Source organism: Dendrobium catenatum, unplaced genomic scaffold (assembly GCF_001605985.2).
Source record: "Dendrobium catenatum unplaced genomic scaffold, ASM160598v2 fragScaff_scaffold_51, whole genome shotgun sequence".
Classification (NCBI taxonomy): domain Eukaryota; kingdom Viridiplantae; phylum Streptophyta; class Magnoliopsida; order Asparagales; family Orchidaceae; genus Dendrobium; species Dendrobium catenatum.
Genome location: NW_021318513.1, coordinates 390,299 through 417,902, shown reverse-complemented (window position 1 = coordinate 417,902; position 27,604 = coordinate 390,299). Strand labels below are relative to the sequence as shown.

The window sequence follows — 27,604 nt, the reverse complement described above, 5'->3', positions numbered from 1 at the left end:
GATATTGAATCCTACGATCGTGCATCGTTCGTTGGACATTTGAAGGCCTTAATGATGTCGGAATTTAGTGATCTTGGGCTCGTTGGATTCGTCTCGTCGAGCCGTTCGATTCGAGTATAAGCTCGTCAAAATCGGAGACCGTTTGGTAACTCAAATTGCGGTTTGAACCTTCCGACAGCACTTCGGGTCCATGATTCGGACCCATTTGGGCTCGGATTGGGTCGATCTTGGTGTCGTTGGGTTCGTATTTCCGAGACGCTCAGTTTGACTGTAAGCTTGTTGAAATCGGAGTTTGGATGCTCCCGGATTTAATTTTTGAAGTCTCCAACTAGTTTTTTGCCTCGAGATTCGTGCCTGATCAAGCTAATTTTGTGATAACGTATCAGATTAGATAACTTTTATTTATATGAGAAATTTTATATCTAATAATATATGGATTAGTGTAATTGAAACAAATATATAATTAATATATTATTCTAAAATCCATCCATTTTTGTGTCAGCAATTAATTAAGAAACTCTTACAATTGACTTCAGGATTTCTCGTATTTTATTTCCAACAAAGTTATAGTCAAAATGAATGTGTTAATGAAATAAACCCTGAAACATAAAAAAAAAAAATCAATTGATCTGAATATAAATAAACATAAATAAAGCAATTTAGGCATAATTGAAAAAATTTACAACGCTTTTTGAATGATCAAACAATCTTCAAAATTTGTGTTTTTATAGCTAAAATGAGCGTTCTGATGAGAGAAATCCAACGAGTCCAAATAGCACCTAATTTAACGTCATTAAGACATTTAAATGACCAAAAAAATTATATGATATGGGGGATTAACCCAAATCGTCCAATGAAGTATTTGAGATAAGTCCAAAAATCTATAAATAAGCTATTTTTTCATATGAAGGTCGTCCGAAATTGGAGATAGCTTATAGATTTAAAGACTCCTTGAACTTTGCTCGACAATCGACCTTAGTGATTATCATCAATAATTATCATCACCCAATTGTCATCATCGAGCTGTTGTCATCGATTGTATCTCCCAATTTGTCATTTGATATTCTTTGTTGGCCATCCATACATTAGTGCCCATGATCTCTCATTGTTTCTTCAATACTTTCGATTGCACTAAAGAGGTCAAATTAAGAATTTAGATTTTGTAATTCAACTTGCTGTAATTGAAGGATGGACAGACTTCTATAGTCTTCAATTCATAGTGGATTATTTTAGGCGAGTTATGTAAGGTCTCAAAATCAAATGTGGAAGAATTATCTATTTATCATTTTAAAAATATATCGAACCTTCTATAGATCATCAATATAAATCAAGTATACAGTGAAAGCAACTAACACTGTGCAAGGATGACAATTAGCATCTGAGCGGTTGTTGAAAGAATGAAAATGTAACCAAAGCTATAGGAATTGATTTATAAGTAGGGTAGAAGTTGGGTAGTATTATGGTCAATATTTGACACGACCCAAAAACCCGACTCGAATCCGACCCGAAAATTTTGGGTTAGGGTCAATCCGACCCGAAAATTTTGGGTTCGGGTTCAACATTTCAACCCGTTTCAAAAATCGGGTCGGGTTCGGGTTAACCCTTTGACCAGAAATTGGCCCGAAAGTGACCCGATTTTGACCCGAAAACCAGATTTTGACTTGGCAACCCGAGATTGACACGATTTTGACCCGAAAAGAGGAGATTGAGCCATTTTGACCCGAAAATTAGCAAATGTTTTGTTGAAAAAGGGTCATTCGGGTCGGGTCGGGTTGACCCAAACCCGAAGCGGGTCGGGTTTGGGTCCAGGAAACTGACCCGTTTTTAAAAACGGGCCGGGTTCGGGTTGACCCGAATAGTGCCGAGTCAATTTCGGGTTCGACCCGAACCCGACCCGTGACCCGAAATTGACACCCCTAGGTAGTATGGATTTTAAATTCCGCATTGGATTGATTGCTTTGCATATGTATGTATATTGAGTTTGTAATTAATTGATTAGAAAAACTTATCAGTATATAGTTGGACCATACCTATTAGGATACACAGAGTGCAACAACAGCTCGAGTGAGTTCTGATAATTTGATGTAGCAATCTAGCATGCTTGCACAGGCTATGGGTGATGCTCATAGTATATAAGTGGGACATAAGAAGTTAGAAGGGGACACGCATTTACATATGTTCTATAAGTTGAAGCCCTCTTTGTTCAGGGAAGGGGTCATGGCTAGTTGGAGTGAGATTGGTAGAGATCGTCAGGTTTTCTTTTTATTTTGTTTATATTTTTCCTTATTATTTTGTAGTCAGGAGTTTACGATAGATAAATAATTATTTTGATCTCCTAGCTATTGTATATTAATTTTGGGAGAATAAATATAATGCAATATTTTGAGTTAAGCCATTGTTAGTTATTTGCATTTGATATTCATTATATTGATGATTAATAGAAGTTTTGTTATATTATTAAAATGATAAATATATAATTATTTCAAATTTAATTATGGGGCGTTAGAAGCTAAGCCCCATGACTTTTTTTTTAGCGTTCGGTGTTCCATTTAATTACTCTTGCTTAGTTTGTGAGGTTCTATCATTTCTGTGTGTGAATCTTTTTACAAAACTAATGTATGAAATTATCATTCTATCCCCACAAATTTTATAGAAGAAAATAATATTTAAATAAGATATACTGTATCTATAAAACTTTATATGCTAGTCAAAATCTTATATCTTATAATTGTTGATTATATAAGATAGGACTAATAATGGTTCTATCTTCCACGTTGAGCTTTGCTCCACAAGAATTAGACTCCCTCTACATTGTCACTAGTTATGCCCCTGAAAAAACTAAGGAGCAAAAGCTCAACATTTTCTAAAGAATGCCCGCAAATATAAAAAAACTAAAAAATCATTTTGTGCTTAATGCAAACTCCATCTCCGTAATATCCTAAATAAGGACACTAATTTGTAATTTAGTTAAGCTAACAAAGGAGTCAATATCATGTCAACTGTTAAATAAGCTTAGCTCAAATGTTCATTGCTAGCAAAAATATTATGACAAGAGTCTATATATGTGATGCATGCTTTTTTAAATCCCCCCCACACACACACACACACTATCAATAAATGTCCAATTCAGTCCCAAAGTTTGGCATTGTCACATTTTAGTTCCTCTACTATTAAAAATTGAGTCAATTTGATCCCAGAGCCTAAAGGAGGAGTTAAAGTTAAAAATTATATGTAAGGGGCATTTTAGGTATTATAATTGAATGTTGAGATAAAACTTCTTACTTGATCCTATTTTATCATTACGAGAAGAGTGTATTTGATTAATGTGGCTAGTTTCTAAATTACAACATCAAGATTGGATAGCTCTCAATCACAATACCAACTCCACTTAAGAAAAAATGCAACCTCTATTAAGCTTCCCTAATGAGGATCATATTTACATCAAATATCAATTAAAATAGATCTATGATTCCAACCCAACTAATCATTGTGATAGTCATCTTTAGAGTTGCCTAAATGCCAATATTACAAGCCCCTAATGCCTCCAAATCTTTGCTCCACAAGAATTAGACTCCCTCTACATTGTCACTAGTTATGCCCCTGAAAAAACAAAGGAGCAACAGCTCAACATTTTCTAAAGAATGCCCGCAAATATAAAAATACTAAAAAATCATTTTGTGCTTAATGCGAACTCCATCTCCGTAATATCCTAAATAAGGACACTAATTTGTAAAGGAGTCAATATCATGTCAACTGTTAAATAAGCTTAGCTCAAATGTTCAATGCTAGCAAAAATATTATAACAAGAGTCTATATATGTGATGCATGCTTTTTTAAATAGGTGATTAACTTGATCATAATGATGCCATTATATTATGTTTACAATGCATAATGTAGGGTCTATGCCATTATATTATGCATACAGAGCACCAAGAAAGGCTCGTGTTAATTCATGAGAAGTACTTACCAGCTTCTGAACAACAATGGCACTCTAGAGGAACTAGAAGCACAAAATAGACACAAAAAATTGATGCCAAGAGAAACAACAAACTTAGCTTCGTCTGTGGCCTGTCTCGCTCGTGTCAAAGCATATCATAGCACATCTCATCAGGCTTGTCACTCGCGTTGCTTAGCCGGCCTAGCACACATCGGCTTCCTCGGTCACGTCGGCTAGCTCGCTCGCGTTATCCTAGGTTGTTCTCTTCTACAAAGAAAAGTCTCAAAGCATCTAGTAAAATGCGTGCACAACGTATAGTGGGAAGCAGGGCAAATAGTAGGAAGCATGGCGTATGACGGGAAGCATCAAGCATGTATTTTATTTAAATGCCCCCAAGAAAAGAACTTCTCAGGATCTCTCAGATAATTTAAATGGTCAAGAACAAAATTGGCTCAATTTCTAATAGTTGAGGGACTAAAATAGGGCTATGCAAAACTAAATTTAATATTTATTAATAGTCGGGAGACTGTTTTAAGCTTTTCCACTATGAGAAATGTATCCTTGCTCATTACAAAGTTAAAAAGCAATGGTACATATTTCCTAGCTAATTAATATAAGAACCTCATTCAGGGACAATTTATTGATACCATATACTCTAAATCCCATACATTATGGAAGTTAACATTTGTTTCCCTATTTTAAATGAGTTTCATTTATGACTTTTTAGCTTTAATTTTACTTTCAATTGAAATTTTATCATTTATGACTGTTTTAAGGTTTGTAATTATTCCCTTTTGCAGTTATTTCATCAGAATAATGCAAAACAGTTCAAATTTCTCACAACAATTAATTTTGGAACTGTTGGAATTTGGAATTGAATCCATGAAAACAAAGGTTATTTTGAAAAGAAGAATTAGACATCCACTGAATATTTTTTCAGCCAAACTTTCACAGATAAAGCCACAGAAAATTTACAGCAGATAACTAAACCTCTTCTGGAAAATCACTTCCTCTTCTTTTATTCACCAAATGAACAATCCGCACATTAAAAACTAAAAAAGCTAACACAAACATAACATTTGCTCAAATTTATTACTTTCGTTAAAGAAAAAGAACCCTCTCTAACAACAACCATTATTCATCTGTCACTAACACCACCCTTACTCCATTAAAATTTTCAACTTCAAATGATTATGTGGTTATTATACTGTTAATGAGAGGAACATAGAACAAGCTCCCTCTTTATGATTTCAAATGATCAATGAAGGCATTTCCTATAACTGTGCAAGCATGTAGCCACTGATAGGCAGGCAATCAGTAGCTAAAGGACTGTAACAGCGCTCTGCAACTATCTTATTTGCAGCCTGTGTTGGGTGGAAAGAATCCCAAAATATGAATGCATCCCTCTCTGCGCATGGAACCTGAAGTGGCAAGCAACTTAACTGTCCACCATACTTCCCACTCCCACAACAAGCCTGGTTCTTCTCCTTAAATCCTATAGGAAACAATTCAATTTCAATTTCATCATTGAAATATATATTCTTCTACAGTAGCAATAAACCAATTCAGTATCTTATACCATAGCTAGCAGGATTCTGAACCAGATCAACGAATGTGTCATAGATGTTCTCATACACAAAGAACGATCCTTGTAGCGTTGAATTGAGCTTAAGTAGAAGAGGTACGAGCCGTTCGTTGAACAAAGAGACCTGCTTGTTCACAATCTCAATGCAGCTACCGTCGGTGCTGTTGTGCTGATAGAGCTGGCTTGGAATGCACCCAAGCGGTCCAATTCCAACCAGAAGCATCTTCCTGACTCCAAGCATGTATAAGCTCTGCAGTATGGTGGTTCACATTAGTTCGTTCTTAGCATTGTAAAGAATCTTAAATGACTACTTGGTTTTACTGGTTGTCAAGCTGTATATGATGGTGAAAACATTTTACCACAATGGTTAAATATTACTATCTTTTCTGCAAGACATTTAATAGACTTGCTGAAAGGTGGATTTATTGTTAGGTAGAAGGGGGAGCTCAATTAATAATGCAGTTGATGAGTGTTTTGAATTTGAGCTTTCAAAGGACTTGGATCCTTTATTTGTATTTTTGGTTAGGTGTGGTGGCTACTTTCTCGTACCTATTATTCCCTGTTTACAGTGTGAAGCTCTACTAACAGGCCAGTACAAGCAAAAGAAGTTTCTGAAGAACTGAGCGGTTTATAGTTATTAAACTGATGTGTTTAAGATTTTCACTTTCCTGCTCGATTATTTGGTTTAAAGGGGATAAGGATTTTATGAGAAAATATTCAAGTGCCGAAAAAAAACTTGATGAAAAATAATTTAATCTCTGAATCTTAAAAACTTCTAAAATTTTACCTTTTAGACTGCGAAGTTTTTACCAACTAACCTACCCCATATGTATTTGTTTTCTCAATGCTCCTAGATGGATGGATTGGCTGACATTTTTAGCTGGATGCTCAGATGCAATTTAATGAGCTAAAGTTACAGCTCCATGAAATTTGAATTCAAATTGTTTGCCTAGAAATAGTAACGGTAACTTTAAGCTTAGGGTAAAAATACTTGTTTCTAGTCAACGGACACCAATTTAGTTAAAAGCATTATAGTATCATCTATCAACATAAATGAAGCTTGCAATAAAATCATAGTCCATAGCATAAGACTGAATTAAATATTATAAAAGTAATTAATAACATTGATTTGAAGATGAGAAGCAGCAGCCATAGATTCATTATTTGTGCTTGTCTTCTTGCTTGGCATAAGAACAAACGCCATTACTCCACGAACTAATCAAGTTAAAAGAACTATTAACTCACAGTAAACCAGAAAATAATGAAATTTAAGACAAACCTTCAATTGACGCTCAAAATTGCTGATGAGAAGATCAGCGAAGGCATCTGCTGTGTATTCCCTGCTGGTGGAATAAAGATTGGGAAGAAGATAGTTGTTGATATAATCATTGCTACCAATATTTATGACGAAGACCGAGCTCGAAAGATAATCTGACAATTTTATGAGGTTTGGTATCAGAAAAGGCAACTGCGTAGTGACAGTCTTCTCAAACAAAGCAATTTGGCCATTGAATGATATCCTCCCACCCTGCCATTCTTATATGATTGCTAAATATAAGCATTGAGAAATTGTTGTCAAATAAAAGAAAAATAGTCTAAGAAAGGGAAGGGAAATCTACATAATGCCTGCCGGTGGCATCGAGAATGCCGGCAGCAGCTGATGCATAGTTAACCCCTTGTAATATCTGAGTTGTCTTCGACTGTAAACTCAAATATGGCACTGGGAATGGCAGACCTAATAGCTTTGCTGCAATATTAGAACACGAAGGGTAAAGTTTCTGCGACAAATTGAAGCAAATGAAATGGAAAAAGCAGGAAAAAACCTCCGTAGTCAGTGACAGTGAGGCCATTGCAGAATCTGCCAGTGGGGAAGCCATAATCAATGCCATAAGGCAAGTAGTTTGCTTTCGCAATGGTTGGGATGAAGTTGTTGTTGCCATTATCGATGAGAGAATCGCCAAAGATGAACATTGCCTGAGCGCGGCCACATTCAGAGATGGGGAGGAAAAGGAAGATGGAGAGTAAGAGGGAGAGAAGAAAGTAGAGTACTTCTCCATTAGTTTTCTCCATATTCTCAAGGAGATATTTTTATTTTTTTTAAAGATTTTGATGGTGGCAACTACTGTCTGTCTGAAGGGGATCGAAGTGCTATTTGTAGTTGAAGAAGAATTGTGGAGCCATCTTTCTCGCAATTGTATGGAGAAATGTATGACGAATTTGTGCTTGAACATGTATATTTAATGCTGCTCCCATTTATCTCATGAGTTTTATTTATGAAAGATTTGGGGGGCTTTTTTACTTACCATAAAATTTTTGTACATTTATATTTCTAATATTTAAATTTTTATATTTATTTTTATGATAGCTTAATCTTCAAATTACATAAAAAATATCATAGATTTATTTACAATAAAATATATATATCTTCATGCACATATTTTTTTGACACTTATATAGTACAAAATAGTTGTGGATCTGTTTGTTGGATACTTTGGCTGTCAACAAAGAGATCTTGAGTTCGAAGCATCTCTATCTGATGTGTCTGTGAATTTGTCTTAATTGACCTAAATGTCTAAAAAAAATGTTGTATGGAGTCACCTAAATAGGAATTTGGGTGCATCAGATTAGACCAAATTATGTACGATAGATTTGAATCGATTTAGAGGTCAAATATTGTCAAAAGACTATGGTCTTTGATATGTTAAATTCATTGGATCAAACTACTACACCATTTTGACTATAAATTTATTATATTAAAAAATCTTATGGTACCCAAATAAATGTTTGAAAGTTTTCAAATCTTAGTTTGGGCATTTTTTGGTCAAAGAATTCATGAAAATTTTGGGAACTACCCTATTGCGAACTTTTATAAGAGCATTGAATTTTGTGTTAGATGTTATAAACTTTACTTCATCGCATAGGATTTCTTAGGAAGGTAACCGATCCTTCTTCTTCGTTAGCGATTACCCAAAATGATTATGATGATATATACTGTTTACTGTTTCGCAGGAGAGATTATTATGTAGGGACGTCGGATGCAGCTCTACATCCGGATGTCGCAGCATTGAGCGAGCCGTGGTACCGAGCGGTACCAAGCCACGGTACAGTAAAAGAGTGACGAGGTGCATTTTTATTGGTCTTCTGACTATGTTCGATATCCGCACACGGAGAGGACCAATCAAATAAGTCACACAAATATTACTATAAATTAAAAAATGGCACAATCTACTGCTAAGTTTAATGGACGACTATAATATATATAATATTCTAGAGTTATTTAGATGAATAAATAAATAAATTATTTTTTCTCAAGTGTAAAGTTTAATGATGATGGTTACCAATTGTAAAGGTGGTGGCAACCAGCTATTACTACATCCTACGAAGATGGTATATGCAAAGAAGGTGGACAGTGGCGACGACAAACGACAGCATTGATGGAAGCGACGATAACCGACAGCACCGATGGAAGTAGATTTATACCATCTAAAAACTTCCAAATCTAACCATTTATAAATACACCAAAATAAACAATGCCTCAAAATTTCATTCTATATTTCATTACTTCAAATCAATTAATTGTTAAAACTTTTATATTTAAAATATCTTATTAATTTAAACAAAAGTGTCTCTTAATAATAATCAAAAATTAGAAATCTAATTTTTGTTTATTATTTTTATTATTATTATTTTAGGAAATTGAAATCGTATACGAGTGTGTCAGATAGTTAATATGAAAAAGCGCGTAGGGTCCTGCATCAGTGTGTTGGTTTTCTTCCACTATTGTTATTTAATGTTCGTAGGTGAGAGAGTCAGTTGTTGGTGGATTTGCAAAACTCATGCCGAATTAATTTCGGGTCCAACCCAAACTAAACCTGTACTACTTTGACACCCCTAATTGGTTGGGTTGAGTTATCCCCAACTCAACCACTTTAAGCTTTATTTTGAAATAGATTGAAATGTCTACTTATAATAATAATAATAATAATAATAATACTAAAATTCATCTTAAGATAAAAGAATGTAAGATTGTGTAAATTATTGTGTGAACATTTTACATTTCTCATTAAATTTTTTTAGTATTTTCTATGGAGAGATCCTGTCGGATTAATGTCAGTTGAAATGTTAATATACTACTAAAAAATCAGACTTTTGCAGCACTTTTCAGGATCTACTGCAGGGGTTTAAACACCTACTAATTTATTTGCAGCTGTTTAGAAAGCGTTGCAAATCTGTTGTTTTTGCGTTCGCTAGAAAGACTTTAGCAGCGATTTTATGAGTGTTGTTGTAGGAAGGCTTTAGCAACGCTTTTTAGCATGTGTTAAAAAGAATTTGTGCTAGCTAGAATGCTCCTTAATTTAACTAATTAGGGTTTTTTTGCATCATTATTGTATTTTTAAAATTTTTATTTTATATATTTTTAATTATAAAAGAAAATATATTTGATATCTTGAACCTAAGTTGTTTTCATTTTTGTTTTTATTTTTATTAAATATCAAATACGTTAGGGTGGCACTAGCGATGATCGTTGCTAGTGATGATAGCCGATTGCGAGGTGGTGTCAACTAGTGCTACAAGATAGTAGATGATAGTACTGATAATACAATATTAACAGTAACAATAACATCAAACTTTTATCCCACAACGAAAACGACAGTAAAAGTGATTGACAATAATATCATGATAATAACAATGTCGGAGATAAATGCGGGAACTAGTAGTTGTGGTTATTTTTTGAAAAATATTTAAAAATTATTTTGAATATTTTTTCCAAAAATAATTTGATAGAATTTTAAAATTAATTAAAAAAAAACAAGCACAGTTTAAAAATAAATAAAATTAATGTAAAATGAGTCCTAAGTTAATATTTTTGTACCCACATTATTAACTGACAATCTTGAAGTGTTATGTGACAAATGCTAGCCACATGGCACATTTTTAGCCATATTAATGTGAGCATGTGGCTCCATGAGACCTTCACATATGCCACAAGTAGGATTGATTCACTGAGAAATTATTATGTGCAGAATCCGGACATAAAAAATTATTTGTTTTTATGACTGTGAGCTATAAAAATGCAATTATTGTTCATCACTGTGCTTTTATTGTTCACAGTCACAAAATTGAATGGTTCTCTATGTTCGAACTCTGCATGTAATAATCTCTCGACTAACTTACTCTCTGTGCCTTTGGTCAACAAATTTCACTGAGCCCATGAAGAAGGCATTGCATGGCTAGAGGTGGCCTTGAGGCCAATAGAGCCCAGACCTCATTGATTTAGGTTTCATTTGAGATGATTTTATTACTATTTTTAATATTAAGAAATTTTTATACTAAAAAATTGCTTTAGAAAGCAATATGAGAACTGTCCCAAATGAAGTCTTACATTTATGTCTGGAAATGGTTTACGGATCCTGCGATATTTTTTTTTTTCTTCGAATTTTTCTAAATAATCTGTAATTATACCTGATCAACTTATAATTATGAGTTTGATTTTGAACTCGGCATAGCTTCAATCACTGTGGATTCATTCAAGCAGATGGATTTTGGCTTGGTGGATCAATACTCGTTCATATTGAACAGGTTGAGAAATTTTAGGATAGAGTTTTGATTAATCAGGTTGAACGAAACTGTTAGCGTGACAAATGGTATTTTAACATGATAAACCTCATAGATATATGATCTTCTTGGACGGTTGCAGATTTTTGTAAAGATAATCGTAAAGTTGTTGTAGGAAACAACTATTTTGAAAGCTGTTGTGAATAATACAAATATGATTTTTTTTATTAAAACTAACATATTGTATAAACAAATTCTCATAATAAAATTTTCTAAAAAGCGATGAGAAAGTAATAGCTAAACAAAATTGCAGTTACAATTTGAAAAGTAAAACAATGAGAAAATTATTCCAAATAGATCCATAATGTACGATAAAATCATGCTATGTCGGCCACATGGGCGGATCCACCCATAGCTTAGGGTGGGCAAATGCCCACCCTCAAAAAAAAAAATTTTAATATTTTGAGAGGAGATTTTGAAATATTTTGAGCATTTTGCCCCCCCTCAAAAAATTTTTTTGCCCTACTTTCATCAATCCTAAGCATTTTTGCCCATCCCTCACAAAAAAAATTTTTTTTGCCCACCCTAAAAGAAGAAGCTGGATCCGCCACTGGTCGGCCAAGGGGGGGGGGAGGCCAAAAATAATCAGGAGTAGAGGCTGATTAATGAAATAAGAAAAAAAATTAGGTTTACCGGTTTCTTCTTCCATTTATCCTTTATAACTATGCATGTTTTGATTGCTGTGTTCTTATTATTCTATCTGTCCATCTCCTGGATTTGGAGACTAACAGTATTCGTCTTCCTTAAGCCCTTTTTATGCTATTATTAACGCTTTTGGTTAATTATTAAGCAGTATTTGGAATACCAGATTTATGAAACGATGGATCATGCATTCATGCCTTAGTTTTTTTGTAGAAGTAAATTATGAAAATATGATAAATTTTTTGGGGATGTTTGGCCGGAATCAGGTTGAAGATCGACTGCGAAATAGTATTTACAGAAGTAAATATTTGTGCATGGCATGTTTGAATTCTAATAATGGATTTCATGCATTCAACAAAGACAAGTTGATTCAAATGACACAGTTTTATCCAGCTGATTTTAGTCTTGTTGATCGGGCGGTTCTTGAAAATCAATTGGATATTTATATCATGGATATGCAATCTGATGATCAGTTCACCTCATTAAAAGAGCATTTTCTGCCATGAATATTATAAAAATTTGGCTGCAAAATAGAATTGACGATCAATGAATGAATGATTTATTAATTGCTTATGTTGAAAAAGAAATTTTGGATTCTATTGATAATGACGTTATCATTCAACTTTTTTAGAATATGAAGAGTAGACGTTATAAATTGTAAGTTGTTTACTATCTTGTATTTAATATTATATGTTTTTGGATAATTACTAATAAAATTTTTTTAAAACTGTCTATGCCGGTCCCAAGCCCAGATGAAAAAAGTTAAGGGAAAAATTTATGCCCCATCTTGATAAATTTTCTGGCTCCGCCACTGATGTCGGCAGCATGTTTGTAATATGAAAAGCAAAACTATTAAGTTGTGAGATATTTATCATATGATTGTCACTGAGAGATGCAACATTATCTTAATTGATGTAGCAAGTTGCCCTTATAGATGGGAAAATTATTTTGTGCGATTACTAGATCGTCCGAAGTTGAATCAGAATGCACCACGTCACTCGGTACACAGCAGTAAACATCACTGGGACATAACAAAAAAGTAACGTGGTGAGTCCTAATTTGCCTCGAGATGACGTTCGACGACAACAGAGAATAATTTCTTTGCCATATGGGGCAGCATATGTTTCTAACAAAGAAAATAACATTTATTACAATAGTTGAAGTATTTGATATATTTAGAAGACTTTGATGGTATGAATCAATATAAAATTGGATATAAGTTGAACTATCATCTTTTATTTAGATGTTATTATTTTACCTTTTACAATAAATATCTATTAAAATAATGAATAATAAAGATATGTGAATTGTATTTTGGATTCTTAAGAGCCCCTAAACGATTTCTTTCTACTAAGTCCATCTGATGAAAGAATCCATGTCTTCTCTAGCTTTAGAACCCGTCTCCATCATCATCCAACCAAAGATTACTACAGCGAAGAGACATCCTGATCTTCAAAGCACGAACCTTTCACTCCTCCGCCTCTGCAACCACCTCCAGGAAGCCCGGCAAATCCACGCCCGAATGGTCAAATCCTCCCAAATCACCGACCCTTACTCAGCCGGCCGAATGTCGGAGTTCTACGCGCTCTCCTGCTCCGGCACCCTCCATGATGCCGAGAAAATTCTTGTATCCCTCCACCAACCTCCAATCTTCATCTACAACATAATCATGAGAGGTCATCTTATCAGCGAAACTCCGCTCAATTCCATTAAGCTCTACCATCAATCCCTCATCAACTCCATTGATCCCGACCATTTCACCTTCACCTTTGCCCTTAAGGCCTGCACCCACCTGCGTGATCTTGGAATTGGAATGCAGCTTCATTCTCATGTTGTCAAGCTTGGGTTTTGTTCAAACGCCCACATTCTTAACAAGCTCATACATTTGTATGCTGTCGCCGCCGGCAGAATGGATGATGCCCGCAAGGTATTCGACGCGAGTCCTGATCCAGATGCAGTTGCTTGGAATAGCATGCTCGAGGGCTATGCTCATAATAGGGATGGTGGATCCCTTCATGACTTTTTCCACCGAATGAAGCAACGGGATGTTGTTTCCTGGAATACTGTACTTGCCTTCTATGTTGAGACTGGTAAATATGAAGAAGCCATGGCTGTGTTTAGGTCGATGCAGGAAAGCAATGAATGTTTACCTAATAGGATCACACTAATTAGCGTTCTATCTGCAGCTTGTCATTTAGGTGCATTGGGTCAAGGTAAATGGGTACATGCTTATATCAACCGGCATGGAGTTGAGCTTGATGAGAACCTTAGCTCTGCTTTGATTAACATGTATTCCAAGTGTGGGTGCATTGAAGGTGCAATTCATGTCTTTGAGGCAAAGAAATGGAAAAAGGTGGACAATTGGAATGCCATGATTGCTGGCTTTACCTCAAATGGTCATAGCTTGAAGGCCATAAAACTTTTCTCAGAGATGTTGGCTGCAGGAGTGCTTCCCAATGAAATCTCCTTTGCTTGTGTACTGAATGCTTGCAGCCATGGCGGACTTGTTGAAGAAGGAAAGGAGTATTTTCGAAAGATGGCGGCGGTTTATGGCCTCAAACCCGACATTGAGCATTATGGGTGCATGGTAGATCTCTTTAGCCGGGCAGGATTCTTCGATGATGTGGAAAAGATGATTCAACAAATGCCAATGGAGCCAGATATAGTGATGTGGAAAGCATTGGTGGGTGCTTGTAGAATTTACAGGAAATTTGAACTTGGTGAGAAGGCTGGATATAGACTAATTGAAGCAGCTCCGGACGATCATGCTGGTTATGTTTTGCTATCAAATATATATGCAATGAAGCATGACTGGCATGGAGTTCATAGGGTGAGGAAGATGATGTTGGAGAGAGGGGTGAGGAAAGTACCTGGTTGCAGTTCAATTGAGTTAGATGGTGTTTCTTATGAATTTATAGCAGGAAATGCCACACATGGCAACAAGAGAGAGCTTTATGAGATGTTGGAGGAGATGGGAAGCAGGTTGAGGCTTGCAGGATATGAGCCAGATGTTACACAGGTGCTTCTGGACATAGAGGAAGAAGAAGTGAAGGAGAGCTCTTTATCGCAACATAGTGAGAAACTGGCAATAGCCTTTGGATTAGTGAGTACTAATCCAGGCACAGTCATCAGGGTGGTGAAGAATCTTAGAGTATGTGGAGATTGTCATTCTGCAATAAAGCTTCTCAGTAAAATCTATGGAAGGGATATAATTGTAAGGGATTCAAACAGATTTCACTCCTTCAGCAATGGGTTCTGCTCTTGTGGAGACTATTGGTAGCAACTCTAAATAGTGATGGACTCTTATCGAAGATGGATGAGGAGGTTTTCATATAATTTTATACTTGCTACAGGAACCCATAAAAGATGTATTAGTCACCACAGTAAGGGGCTGTTTGGTAGCAAGACTTAGGCTGGATTTGAGGCGGATTTGAGTGAAATCCAGCCAAACGGCCTAAAATGCAAAACCAAATCTCACAGCAAAGGAAATCCGCCGCAGACGGAAAATTCCGCCGATTCGCTCTAAATCCCGGATTTCCGAAATCCTATGTTTTGCCGGATTTACGAAATCCATGGCGCTAGAGGAAGAATCCGCTCGGTAAATTATATTCTATAGCCAAACAGTCACATGAGATTTAAGAGAATTTATCATGAATGTTACCAAACAGTTTTCAGAATTTAAGCCTCTCATGATTTCCGAAATCCGGATTTAGAGGATTTACGAAATCCTACTTAAATCAAATCCGGGATGCTACCAAACAGCCCCTAAACAAAACTTGTAAGTAGAACATTCATTTTTTAATTATTGAAAGTTGGTGTGCAGAAACGCTGGAGTTGGAGGATGATACTTGGTATTTTTTATAGCAATTATAGAGAGAAGAATGGAAAAGAGAGAACAATGAGAGTGACTGGAATTTTATTAAGAGGATGAGGAAGAAGAAGAAGAATAGTATTAGACGCTGGGTCTTGGCATAGGGAATTCTAGTAATAAGACTCCTGATACAGTAACTTCATTTCCTTGTTATCTTCACCTTAAAATATATTTATAAACATACAAGGAATTTGTTGCTACAAGAATAACAATTTAAGTAAGCAGTCCTGCCTTGTTAATCAACCTTTATAAAGTGTGGGCTTCAATTGCTCTTTAACATCCCCGCTTGATCTTTTTTTCTTTGGCTCTTTGATTGTGCAATCTCTGCTCGTTAACAATAGGACTGTTGACCCCTATATGCAAAAATAGGGAGAAAAAAAAAAGGCGAAAACAGATGAATCAAGTAGCGCCGGTCGACGTGACACACAACTTGAAAGGTCAAACAACTTTTGATTGTCAAAAGGACTATGTTGCAATCAGGACGTCCGATTCGTCTAAGTCGAGACCCCTCGAGGTCAAATCAAACGAGATCGATCTAAAAGGATGACTGGCACCCAAAATTGACTCTCGACGTCGCTAAAACGACATCTGATCGAAGAACAGACTATGTCGTTGAGTCTGGAACGTCTTCGACATTCAAAAAAAATATTTTATTTGATCAATTGGGATCGCCCGAGACAGTGGCATGAATCCTAAGGTGACGATGAGCAAATCGAGGAAATTAAAACATGACGTCGCCCAAATGATGTCCGATCATAGAACAGACTTCATCATTACGTCGGGAACGTCGCCGACATTAAAAAACAACACTTTATTTGATTGATTGGGATCAGTTGTGGTGGTGGCACGAATTTTGAAGTAACAACATACAAATTAAGGAAAATGGCATCCAATCTCAAAATGGACTTTGTCTTTTGAGTTTTGAACATCAACAATATCCAAAAGTACATTGTCAAGTTGTCCAACGAAAGTTATGTGGCAAGATCGACGTGCAAAACGAAGCAAATGCGCGAATTTCAAGGGAATCGTGTAAATCAAGGTTGTTTCATTGACTTGTGCATTACTGTCATCTTCAATTAATGCTATTACTAATTAAGGAAAATCATTATTATCATTGCTTGTGAATTAAATCAAAAAATGGGAAGTCAAATGAGATTTCAAATCCCAATTAATGCGAAACCTCGTATCATCATCGAAATCTCTGATAAATCCCCTAAAATCCATTGAGATCGCATCTGAATCTCGTGAATTTGGCAAAGGAAGCGTCAATCGCATCTCGTCAACCTTAGCTTCTTAGTTAAAACGAGAGAGACGAAAGCCGGCAGAGTTTTGCTTCACGCGATCACAAGCCAGAACTTTTCGAACTACTCATTGCCTGTCCGTCCTGACCTTCCTCACACCAAAACAGAAAAATTTAAAAAAAAAAAAAAAAATCCCTACAACTAGCGGTATCAGTATTTGACCTACCATGAAAATCCAACCCAAAAATTTCAAATTTGGGTTGACCCAAATCAGAAATGGGTCGTGTTCGGTTTCAACAATTCGATCTGTTTCAAAAATCAGATTGGGTTCGGGGTGACCCGTTGACCCGAAATTGCACCGTTTTTGACCCGGCAACCCGAGATTGATCCATTTTTTACCAGAAAATTAGCGATTTTTTATTGGCACCGGATCATTCGGGTCGGGTTTGGATTCGGAAAACCGACTGGCTTGCAAAAATGGGTCGGGTTCGGGTTGACCCGAATAGAGCCGGGTCAATTTCGGATTCGACCCAAACTTGACCCGTGACTCGAAATTGACACTCCTACCTGCGAAACTTCCATCCGCCTCCCTCTCAGCGGCTTCAGCTTAGCCTTAGGCACAACCCTCCGCAACCGATTTATTGGTTTCCTCACTATACTATTTAACGGTCTTTCGTTTCTAATGTGCGTGTTGAACGTTTAAATTCTAAAACTTCTGGTCACTGAGGTTGCACTCGCTCAACACCTCTAAGAATATCCCTTCAAATATGCACTCAGATTGACCAAAAAATATTAGTCGAGTTATTGAAACTTAACAAAAATTATACTAACACATAAGAGTTATAATGTTGAAGCTTCTAATTCAACTACTTGACATTAAAAAGCTGCATGAGACCTACAACATCATCAACATAATTAACCAAATAAGCACCACAATTAGTTCAACTTGGCATAGAAAAGAACTCATCAAAACAATATACATTGACATCAACAACATGATTGATGCCAAAATGAACCTAAATTCCCTTAAACTTATCGCCTATCATTTAGAGATAAGTTTCCAATACCAAATGGATGCCGTACTAACTTTCATTTGTACATGTGACCTTAGTAAAAATTCATGTAAGACATTTTTCACGAAGAGCTACTTATCTTTGGGGTTATTATTATTTTTTTCAAATTTCGAAGTGTAGGAAAAGTAAGCTAGTAAGGAGATTTCAATTGTCTAGATGGTGATGGAATGGAACAATTATTACGTCCTCCGACCGGACGCAGAGGAACGTCTGGTCGGAGGCTAAATCCCGCCAAAAAACGAGTTGTACCGAGCAATACCAAACAATAACGAGGAATACCATCATTTGAAGACCCAATACCGAGTTAAACCGAGAAATACCGAGTCATACAAAAGTTGTACCGAGTTTTTCCTAGAAAAACTCGGTACAACTCGGTATTTCTCGGTACAGCTCGGTATAACTCGGTATTGGTCTTCAAAGAGCGGTATTCCTCGTTAATATCAAATAATACCTAGTTGTACCAAGCAAATACCGAGTTTTTTGGCGGGATTTTGCTTCCAACCAGACGTTCCTCTACGTCCTTACACCGGACGTAATAAAAGTTCGATGGAATGTGCATTTTTCTATGCATGTAAAACATTGCTTTGCTGGTGTATGTATTATTCTCACATATATGCGCTAGATGATGTGCTATATGGGCATAATACAGGTATTTGCTGAAGATAATACTACTTTGTTTTATAATGGTGCTGATATTTTAAACTCTATTTTTCTAGAGTATATTTTTTAAAAGTAGATTTTTTTTAAATAATTTTGATGTAAAATGTAGCCATACATCCATCCCAAATCCTTCAGGGCTTCGAAAACTACGTAAGCCCCATTTATTCTATTTGGAGTCTAGACGGGAAGAACCGTTCAAACTTGTGAATGTACACAATGTATACACATTTATACACAGCATGTATAAAATGAATATACACGTTGTTTATGCACTATGTGTACAAATCAATCGAACTTCACACATAATAATTTCTCCTATTTTGAATAATTTTCTCATTATTTTTCTTTTCAAACAATAATTATTATTTTATTTGATTATTACTTTCTTGCTTTTTTATACTACTTTTTAAATATTGTTGTGATGAAAAGTTATTTTTTACAACCATAATAATTAAATTACTTTTTTCATAACAATTTCATAATCAATTTTATAAAATGATACCATCATTTCAACCGGACTCTAAATTTAAATTAAGTTTAATCTTAAATACTTTGTTTAATTTATAAATGAACATTTACTAACGTGACACTTTAAATAAATGAATTTACTTGGATGCCATATAATCTTTCAGCTACTGTTGTAAAACACGTCTATTAAGTCTTATAAAAACAAGGCCCTATTTGGTTTTGATAACGGTCAATTATTTTTAAAAGAAATAATAGTCTTAGTTTTACCTTAAATAAAGTCATTAATGATCAAACCCAGTTCATAAGTGCAATAAAGAGACGATGGCATGGTCAACCCAAGCTTAGAGGCATAGCTCCACTTAAACTCAATAATTAACTGGGCTGACCCACCAGTGCTTGTCTTGGTAGTGAAGAGCTGGCTGGGCAAAACCCAGGTCCCTGGTTCGAATCCCTTGGCAAGCAGTAAAAACCTTAAGTATTGACCCGTGTAAATTAGTGTAGGTTGCATGCTAGGTCGACCGGGGTTTACACTGGCCTAAGGACAGTGCTTCCTCGCACAAAAAAAAAATAAAAAACTGGGCTGGACTAATTAATTTCAAATTTTATTGATATCATAACGATGATCTATGGATTTGTTTGAAGCTATTGCAGTTTTTTGTAGATGTAAAATTATTATTAAAAAAATATATTTGCAAAATATTTTGGGATCTATAAAATTGCAGCCTTCTCTAAAAATGACTGTGAAATTATTATAAAAACTTTTTTTAAATACATTATTATTATGTTTAAACAGATCAACTATTTTTTAAAAATTATCACATATTAATAACTATTTTATAAAAAATAACTTCCCATCATAAAAATTTCAATAGAGTCATAAGGAGGTCAATTGTGTCAATTTAAAGCCAAATTCTTATTTAACACTAATAAAAAAATATTATTTTTAATATTTTTTAATAAAATCTTTTCAAACTTACCTCTACCTTGCTTAACATAAGTAAAATCTAATATATCTAATCTCCATCAAAAGCAAATATTTTAGGTGTCCAAACCATTTAAGACGACCTTCTCTAATATTACATGTTATTGGAGCTACTCCAACTTCTTCACATACATACTCATTTCACATTCTATTTCACCCAATTATCCTCATCTCTACAACACTTAATTTTATGCTTCTCTTCAAATGATCAACATTCTACAACAAAAATGTTATCCCAAATAAAGCCTAAAACGACTTCTTACAGTAGATGTGTGATCGCAAGGGTGGATCAATAGGCTGTACAATTTATTGCGAAGAACAGATGATTGACGTTAAGGCTTCATTTGAAACAGCTTTTTTTATGCTGCATAAAATAACTTTTTAGTGCAAAAATTTTATGAATTAGAAATTTTTGTAATGAAAAGTCATTTTAGAAAGCAGCAAAAAAATTGTCCCAAATGAAGACTTCGATTGGGATGGCTTTCTTTCTACTTCTTAAAGCAGCTTTCCATTATAATTTTTTACTAGAAAGCTACTTTAAAGAAGCATAAAGAAAGCAGTACCAAACGAAGCCTAAGGCGAGTAGAAAGGCTACTTGTAGCATGGTCACAAAGCTTGGTTCTATCATGCAACATAAACTATAACACACTATATTCTTTGCATTGTAGCACCGTATGAACCATTTTGCTAATCAAACAGTACAAAAAAAGTTTCCACTACTTACAAGGCAACGTTACTATAGGTTCATGTTTCCTAAGACAAATCTTCTTTATATAACATCAACTAACAATTCATAGATAAAGAACTTGCAATTTATTATAAAAACTGAATCTGCATGAAAAACCTCATTACCAGAACATATAATAGTACAAATGAAATAATTGCTTTAGAACCGAAAGTGCAAATGCTTTGAATCTTGCATGAAATGCAAAGAAATCAAAGAAATTTGAAAACCATTATACATAATAGAATTTTTCCATTCAATTATTCATCATAGTGCTTTGTTTTGCTTGAGCCCTGCTGTTCATGCAAACAAAAATGCCAATCGGTACTTGAATCAACAAACAATTTAGGCTTCATTTAAGACGTCTTTTTTGCTGCTTCTTAAAGCAAATTTTTAATTAAAAAATTAAAAAGCCATCCCAAATGAAGCCTTAATCTAAGGAAAAAAGTGTATGCAAAGCAATCAGAGAGCTTTGAAGGATATGATGAATTACTGTCAGCATCATATTCAGATCAAATTGTATCATCCCTTTGCTTTGCTTCAACAACACTTTTCAGAGCAATAGAAAAACTAAACGAACAAAAATTCAAAAAAAAAAAAGTAAGATATAACATTTGCGAGTATTTGACAAAAGAAAGCAGGGCATAAATCCATGCATTAGAATTCGTTTGACAAAAAAAAAATGGAGTTTGGTTTTTTCAAATAAGATGCAGAGTTACAAATAACAGTGAGAGGCTGCTGATGCTGACTGTTTTTATATGAAAGAGATTTAAGAAGAGAGAAAGTCATCATACTCAGTTCATCTATCCAAGAAGAACATCTGGACTAATCATCATAGTACTCAAATTTAGAAGATCAAGTAGTCAAGAAGTTTATCATAAGATTAATATTAACACTGATAATAATACAATGATCATACATATTGACCAAAATAATTATTTTCATTATTGACAAATTATAAGATTCATCTTTTACAATTAATATTCTCATGAGAGCCAAGTAATGAACTTCAACAACATTTCAAGGAGGTCTTCTAAGTCTGAACCTATCACATCCAAACTGATCAATGCTTGCTCTTTTGTGTTCAATATGTAATTCCTTCAAAAGACAAGCTAAAACTTGCTCTTGTTGATGAAGTACTTTGATATAACAACATGATTATCATTATATGAAGCATACAATGCAGGTCTAGAATGCATGAGTTAAGTAATAATATTACTTATAATACATAATTATATCCCTCTAGTTCGAGGTCATGCTCGATGATGTAGATATAGATGTCCCTCTAAAGATGGAGATGAAAACTAAAATGTGATCTGAAGCTTGATATTTTGTAAGGTGTCCTGCTGTGGTGAACCATATTTAAAAAAAAAGTGCAAAAATGTTTTTCTTGACTTAAACAAGGCAACCTCACTTCAGATTTATAGTTGCTAAAACAACCTTCTTTATCTATCATAAACCAACAATACATTGATAAAGAATATGCAATTTATCATAGAAGCTGAATATGCATGATAAAACTCATTGCCCAAATATACAGTAGACTAATAAAACAATGGCTATCGAACCTATAGTGCAACTGCATGGAATCATGCGTGAAATAGAATGCAAAGAGAATAAAGAAATTTGAAACCCCTATAATTTAACTTTATTTTGCTTGAATCCGGATTATTCATTCAAACAATAATAATGAATTAGATTAGATATTCAAGTCACTAAAAATTATGCATGCAAAGCAATCAGAGAGCTTTGAAGGACATGATGAATTGCTATCAGCATCATATTCAGATCAAATTAGATCATCCCCTTGCTTTGCTTCAATCAAAGATTTTTCAGAACAACGCAAAAACAAAACAAACAAAAAAGCAAGAAAAAAAATATAAATATATAAAGAAAAATATCAAAGCATCAATCCGTGCTTTAGAATTCTTTTTGCCCTCGCAATCATGTGGCGCCTGGTACCAGATCCATAGTCTTGCATGGATCCACCATTGATGGGTTGTAGAGCATAATTGCCGAAAATTCGATTAAACCGGCTGCCTATAGTGTAATTCAACTTAACAATTTATAAATTAGCAAACAAATATATAAAATTAACTGCTCTCATACTGTACAATTACCTTAATTTGAAAATAAATTATGTATAGAGACTTCACGAAGTCGCGTCGCTGTGGAAGAAGAGAACAAATTGATGATCGATACACCATAATGCTTCTCGGCGGAAGCCACCCTAGGGTTTCTCAAGGAAGCGTAAGATTTTATACCTAAAGCTCCAGTTCCAAACTGGATTAAAAATCTATGCGATACAAAAATGGGCCTTGCGCCTATAATGTTTAAGAAAAGCCCATTGCAATTCAAATGGTTTTATGGCCGCTTTGTTTTTGAGCAATTTGTTTGGGAGAAACAATGCATCAATTTGTTTGGGAGAAACAATGCATTGAAATTATAGAGAAAATGTGGGTTTCTTTTACATTTATTTTTTCAAAAATAAAATGCATAAATAATAAATTAAATTTTATAATGTATTTATGAAGCGCTACAGCTAGGGGTGTAAACGAGTCGAGTATTTGTCATATCAAGCCTGGCTCGTTTAATCCTTAACGAGCTTAAGCTCAAGCTCGAACTCGAGTTCGAGCTCGATTAGTGGGCTCGAGAACGACTCGTTTAGAAAATATCAAGCTCGAGCTCGTTTGATATTAAAAAAAAAAAATAAGATGTCAAATATATATATATGTATATATATCAAGTAGCTTAATAAGCTTTCGAGTCGAGTCGGGTTGAGCTCAAACTCGATCTCGTTTACCATACGAGCTTGCTTGTAGGCTCGAAGCTTGATAAGCTTGGCTCGCGAGCTCGTTAATGAATCGAGTTCGAGACAGCGTGACTCATTTACACCCCTAGCTACAGCACTAGGAGAGGCGGCACTAGAGCATTATTTCTCTGCGGCACTCAACTCTCGAGTATCAGTTATTTGGGAGCATCTAGAAATATTCTAAGGGAGAGCTACGTCTTTGGAGAGGCAAACATAGCAGCATTCAAACCCAAAATGATTTGCGTGTGTATTTCTGTAATATCAGGCTTCGTTTGGGACAGGTTTTTTATTGCTTCTTAAAATGAATTTTCAATATATATAAAAATTAAAATTTTTAGCTAAAATTCCGTTTTAAGAAGCAATGAAAAAGCGTCCCAAACGAAGCCTAAATCTATTTTCCAAATCTCATATAAGCCCCATTGACAGAGAAGAGAGAATGAGGAGGAGAGAAGAGAGAAGGAAGAAGACGGAGGAGAGAGAGATTCAGAGCCCAAAAAGGTGTATTCATCCGTTAAGCCAGTTGAGGATTTCATAGAGCACAAGCATTACTTTTGAAAACATGTCTCCGATTTAAATTCCAATTTTTATATAAAAAAATATGAATATAAATATATATTTTCCACGAGTTTTACGATGTTTTCACCATGCAACTTGTACCATATTGTTGAATTCTTTATTCTAAACACTTTTGCTGCAAGAAATTGATTTTTTATTGGTTTGTTTTCTCTGCAATTAATTTTATGTATATTGAACAAATGAGGCATATCTAGTTCTTATGATAGTTCTGCATAAGTCTTAAAATATTGTTATGAATATTCATCTACAAGTGTTATTGAAATGGATAATATTTAGTAGGCATAACTTTATATATGTAATATGTCTAAATATTGGAAGTTCAAAGAATTCATGCATTGGCAACACCATGCATTTAAGTCATAATCATTTATTGTTGCATTTATTTTGCATAATTCATGACATGACATTTGAGAATTTTTTATATCCGAAATATGATAGATGCTTTATCTAAATTGATATAAGGGTCATATTTTTGCTCTGACCCCATTTACTTTTTGTGTAGACGTGGGAGAGATTTTAATCGTACTTGATAAATACGGGTGTGAGTGCTTACTCTATTCAATTATAACCCGCTTGTTATGTGCAAGTATGAGAGGTTAAATTGAGCTATAAATAGAAATAGAGTTATAAATAGACTTTAGGATAAGTGCATTATATTCATAAATAACTTAATAAACTCTGAATCTCTAAATGAATTATGATGAAATGAGAAAATCAAGAGTATGTGAGACACTTATAGTAAGTGTTCTCTAATAGCAAGTGTTCTCTGACATCTTTGCTATTTCAGTGAAAGCAAATAACGAATGTACAATTATTAATCATAAAATTAAGTAACATTCTTATAATTCTTAAAAATAATGTTCTCCTAGTGCTTTGTTTAATTTTTTACTGATTAATTGACTAACTAAATAGTTTATTTTTTGTATTTTAATTATATATTAATATATGTGATGAGTTTGTGAAATAAGTCTACAGAGCTAGCAAGGGCGAAACCAGCCTTTTATTTCAGGGTGGGCAAATTTTGCATATGAATATATTATATATTAATATTTATATAAAAAAAGAACATAATTCAAAGCAAAATAATTATGATTGATAAATTAAAAATTATTACAAGCTTAATAATCTATTTTGCATTTTCTGATAATGTTGCATTATAACTTCATTAGGAATTAAATCAAATACATCATTTTCAATATAAGGCACTAGACAGTCGTTGAGCAAATCATCACACATCCTACTACGTAGTCGATGTTTTACAATCTTCATTGCATAAATGCTCTTTCCACTGTAGCGGTAGCAACTGGTAAAGTCAATGTTAAAATAATGAGTCTATAAACCAGCGGATACACATCATCCTTCTTGAACTTAACAATTTGCTTTGAAAGATAGGCAATACTGTTTAGAGAGGAGAACTCAGTACTGGTACGCATATCAATAATATAAGTTGATAATTGACTTTTAAGAGCCACAAGATCAAATGTAGAGAAATCATTTGAATATAACTCAGCTAAACGTATCAATTTCCTCTCATCATAAGCTTGGAAGGTATCAGTTGGATTTAAGCATGCCACACAAAGAAGCAATTCAGTGCTAGATTCGGAAAAGCGATTATTTATCTCTTGAAGTTGCATGTCAACTACAATATAGAATAGCTCAACACGATAATGATGTAAGTTTGTTATTTCTTCACCTCTTCGTACTGTTCGACGACGTGTTTTGTATGTTTCATACATCTTTGGAACAGTAACTTAAAAAACACTACAAAAATGAGAAACTTCATCTAATAGAACAGTCCATCCACTCTCCCTTAGTACATGTAGTCGATGTTTAGATATTTGCACCAATTTCATTGCATTTTCAATGTCCTGGTCTTTTCTTTGTAGTGATTGTGATAACTCATTCGTAATTCCCAAGATATCAATCATCAAATGCATTGTGAAAATGAAATCAAATGACTCCATCACATCAATCAAAGTGCCTGCTTCAACAGATTGTTGATCATTTACCCCTTCTTCTTTAATGATCTCGAGCACCTCGATTACTGAAGCATATAATTTCATAAGACTAATTAAAGTATGAAAATGTGAACTCCATCGTGTATCACTGGACCTTTGTAAATTAGTCTCTTGATTTAAACCTCTGCCTCTTATTAGATTGCCATCTTTAAGATGTGAAAGAATTTTTTCATGTTGAATTGCTTTTATAGTATATGATCTCTTATAAGAAGCTCCAACAATATTTATAAAAGCAAACTCAAAAAGATGTTTCACTTTCCAATGATTCTTCGCAACAGCTACTAAGCATAATTACAATTGACGGGCGAAACAGTGAATATAAAAAGCTTGGGGATTATCATTAAGAATGAGAGCCTTCAATAACCTGCCCTTTTCTATCAACATATCTCACTGCTAATGCCAACTGCTCCTTCGTTGATACATCACGCGTCTCATCAACTATAATGGAAAAATAAGAATTTCTAATATCATTTATGATAGAAGCCAATGTTTCAAACGACGCGGCACAACAAATTTCCTTATGAACTTTGGGTGAAATTAACTTCAATTTTGCACTTGCATTTTCAAAACTAACCTTCTTGATTTCTTCATTGTGGTTAGCAAGAAAGTGAAATAATTCTAAATAGTTCCATTTATTATTTGAATCAGATGCCTCATCATGGCCACGGAATGACAAACCTTGCTTTAGAAGAAATCTAACACAGTCAACGGCAGCAGACAATAGGATCCGGTATTCTTTTTTATTCTTATCATCTTTACTGAGCCATAAAGTAGGAACACTCTGTAATTTAAGATTTATTAAATCTTCACTTTTTTGTCTTGCTTCACTACAGGAAAACCCCTTATTATCGGCGAACGAAATCCGCCGGAAAACATAGATATTCTGACGGAAATATAAGTTTCTGACGCACGTTTCGGTGGAAAATCATACGCCAGTTTTGGATGCGTCGATAAATTATTTCCGGCGCGAATTTTGCGTCGGAAATATCTCCGGCGCACTTTCCGACGAACTACCGGCGAAAAAATGTATCGTTTTCGACGTCGAAAGACGTCCCAATTCCGGCGCCATATGCGCCGGTAATTATCGTCGGAGTATGCGCCGGTCATTACCGGCATATAAAACGCCGCAAAGTATATGTAGAAACCCCACGAACTAGCTTGTGACGCAAAGTAGACGCCGGTAATTACCGGCGGACGGTGCGCCGGTAATGTCGCCGGTGGGTTCCGACAGAATAAAGCCAACGGTACATACGATACGATTCGTTATATCGTCGTTTCCGGTGAACTTCCGGTGCCAAATCCGTCGGAAACCTGTAGTATTGACAAAAAAAAAATTCCTTCCCAGCCAACAATCAAATTTCCACACCTGCAAACCAATACAAATAACAATTCCACAACA

General features: G+C 34.7%; 3 protein-coding genes, 1 long non-coding RNA gene and 2 other non-coding genes across 7 annotated transcripts; 1 reads left to right on the top strand and 5 right to left on the bottom strand.

Annotated features, from left to right (window-relative positions):
* Positions 1–4,982: 4,982 nt before the first annotated feature.
* LOC110106260 (GDSL esterase/lipase 7) lies at positions 4,983–7,647 on the bottom strand. The gene is made up of 5 exons (XM_020836090.2): positions 7,346–7,647; positions 7,142–7,269; positions 6,802–7,050; positions 5,517–5,772; positions 4,983–5,432 (listed from the first exon to the last, which is right to left on the bottom strand). The coding sequence occupies exons 1-5, from the start codon at positions 7,590–7,592 to the stop codon at positions 5,212–5,214; spliced, it is 1,101 nt and encodes a 366-aa protein (XP_020691749.1). The 5' UTR covers positions 7,593–7,647; the 3' UTR covers positions 4,983–5,211.
* Positions 7,648–13,107: 5,460 nt separating this feature from the next.
* LOC110106232 (pentatricopeptide repeat-containing protein At5g66520) lies at positions 13,108–16,655 on the top strand. Its single transcript, XM_020836041.2, has 2 exons — positions 13,108–13,870; positions 13,967–16,655. Exons 1-2 carry the CDS (start codon positions 13,144–13,146, stop codon positions 15,058–15,060), a joined length of 1,821 nt encoding a protein of 606 aa, XP_020691700.1. The 5' UTR covers positions 13,108–13,143; the 3' UTR covers positions 15,061–16,655.
* Positions 16,656–20,709: 4,054 nt separating this feature from the next.
* LOC110106237 lies at positions 20,710–23,078 on the bottom strand. 2 transcript variants are annotated; one of them, XR_003700483.1, is made up of 3 exons: positions 22,920–23,078; positions 21,293–22,839; positions 20,710–21,172 (listed from the first exon to the last, which is right to left on the bottom strand). It is a non-coding gene; the product is annotated as an uncharacterized LOC110106237 (long non-coding RNA). The 2 variants fall into 2 exon arrangements; XR_002304214.2 differs by having other exon boundaries at positions 20,710–22,839.
* Positions 21,257–21,334, bottom strand: LOC114579508. Its single transcript, XR_003700531.1, has one exon. It is a non-coding gene; the product is annotated as a small nucleolar RNA R160 (small nucleolar RNA).
* On the bottom strand, positions 22,534–22,611 carry LOC114579504. The gene has a single exon (XR_003700528.1). It is a non-coding gene; the product is annotated as a small nucleolar RNA R160 (small nucleolar RNA).
* A 2,374-nt stretch (positions 23,079–25,452) lies between the features above and the next one.
* Positions 25,453–27,312, bottom strand: LOC114579453. Its single transcript, XM_028694074.1, has 3 exons — positions 27,045–27,312; positions 26,032–26,231; positions 25,453–25,923 (listed from the first exon to the last, which is right to left on the bottom strand). Exons 1-3 carry the CDS (start codon positions 27,310–27,312, stop codon positions 25,453–25,455), a joined length of 939 nt encoding a protein of 312 aa, XP_028549907.1.
* Positions 27,313–27,604: the final 292 nt, after the last annotated feature.

Bases quoted from the DNA above. Each gene is read 5' to 3' on its own strand.
- LOC110106260 (XM_020836090.2), bottom strand. From the start codon at position 7,592: ATGGAGAAAACTAATGGAGAAGTACTCTACTTTCTTCTCTCCCTCTTA. The intron at 7,270-7,345 runs GTTTTTTCCTGC...CTAATATTGCAG, and splicing joins CACTGTCACTGACTACGGAG to CAAAGCTATTAGGTCTGCCA. The intron at 5,773-6,801 runs GTTTGTCTTAAA...ACCATACTGCAG, and splicing joins ATTTTGAGCGTCAATTGAAG to AGCTTATACATGCTTGGAGT.
- LOC110106232 (XM_020836041.2), top strand. From the start codon at position 13,144: ATGAAAGAATCCATGTCTTCTCTAGCTTTAGAACCCGTCTCCATCATC. The intron at 13,871-13,966 runs GTAAATATGAAG...TTCTATCTGCAG, and splicing joins TGCCTTCTATGTTGAGACTG to CTTGTCATTTAGGTGCATTG.
- LOC114579453 (XM_028694074.1), bottom strand. From the start codon at position 27,312: ATGACCGGCGCATACTCCGACGATAATTACCGGCGCATATGGCGCCGG. The intron at 26,232-27,044 runs GTTTTCCTGTAG...TATATGCTTCAG, and splicing joins TCGTTCGCCGATAATAAGGG to TAATCGAGGTGCTCGAGATC. The intron at 25,924-26,031 runs GTGCAAATATCT...ACTGTTCCAAAG, and splicing joins TTGAAAATGCAATGAAATTG to ATGTATGAAACATACAAAAC.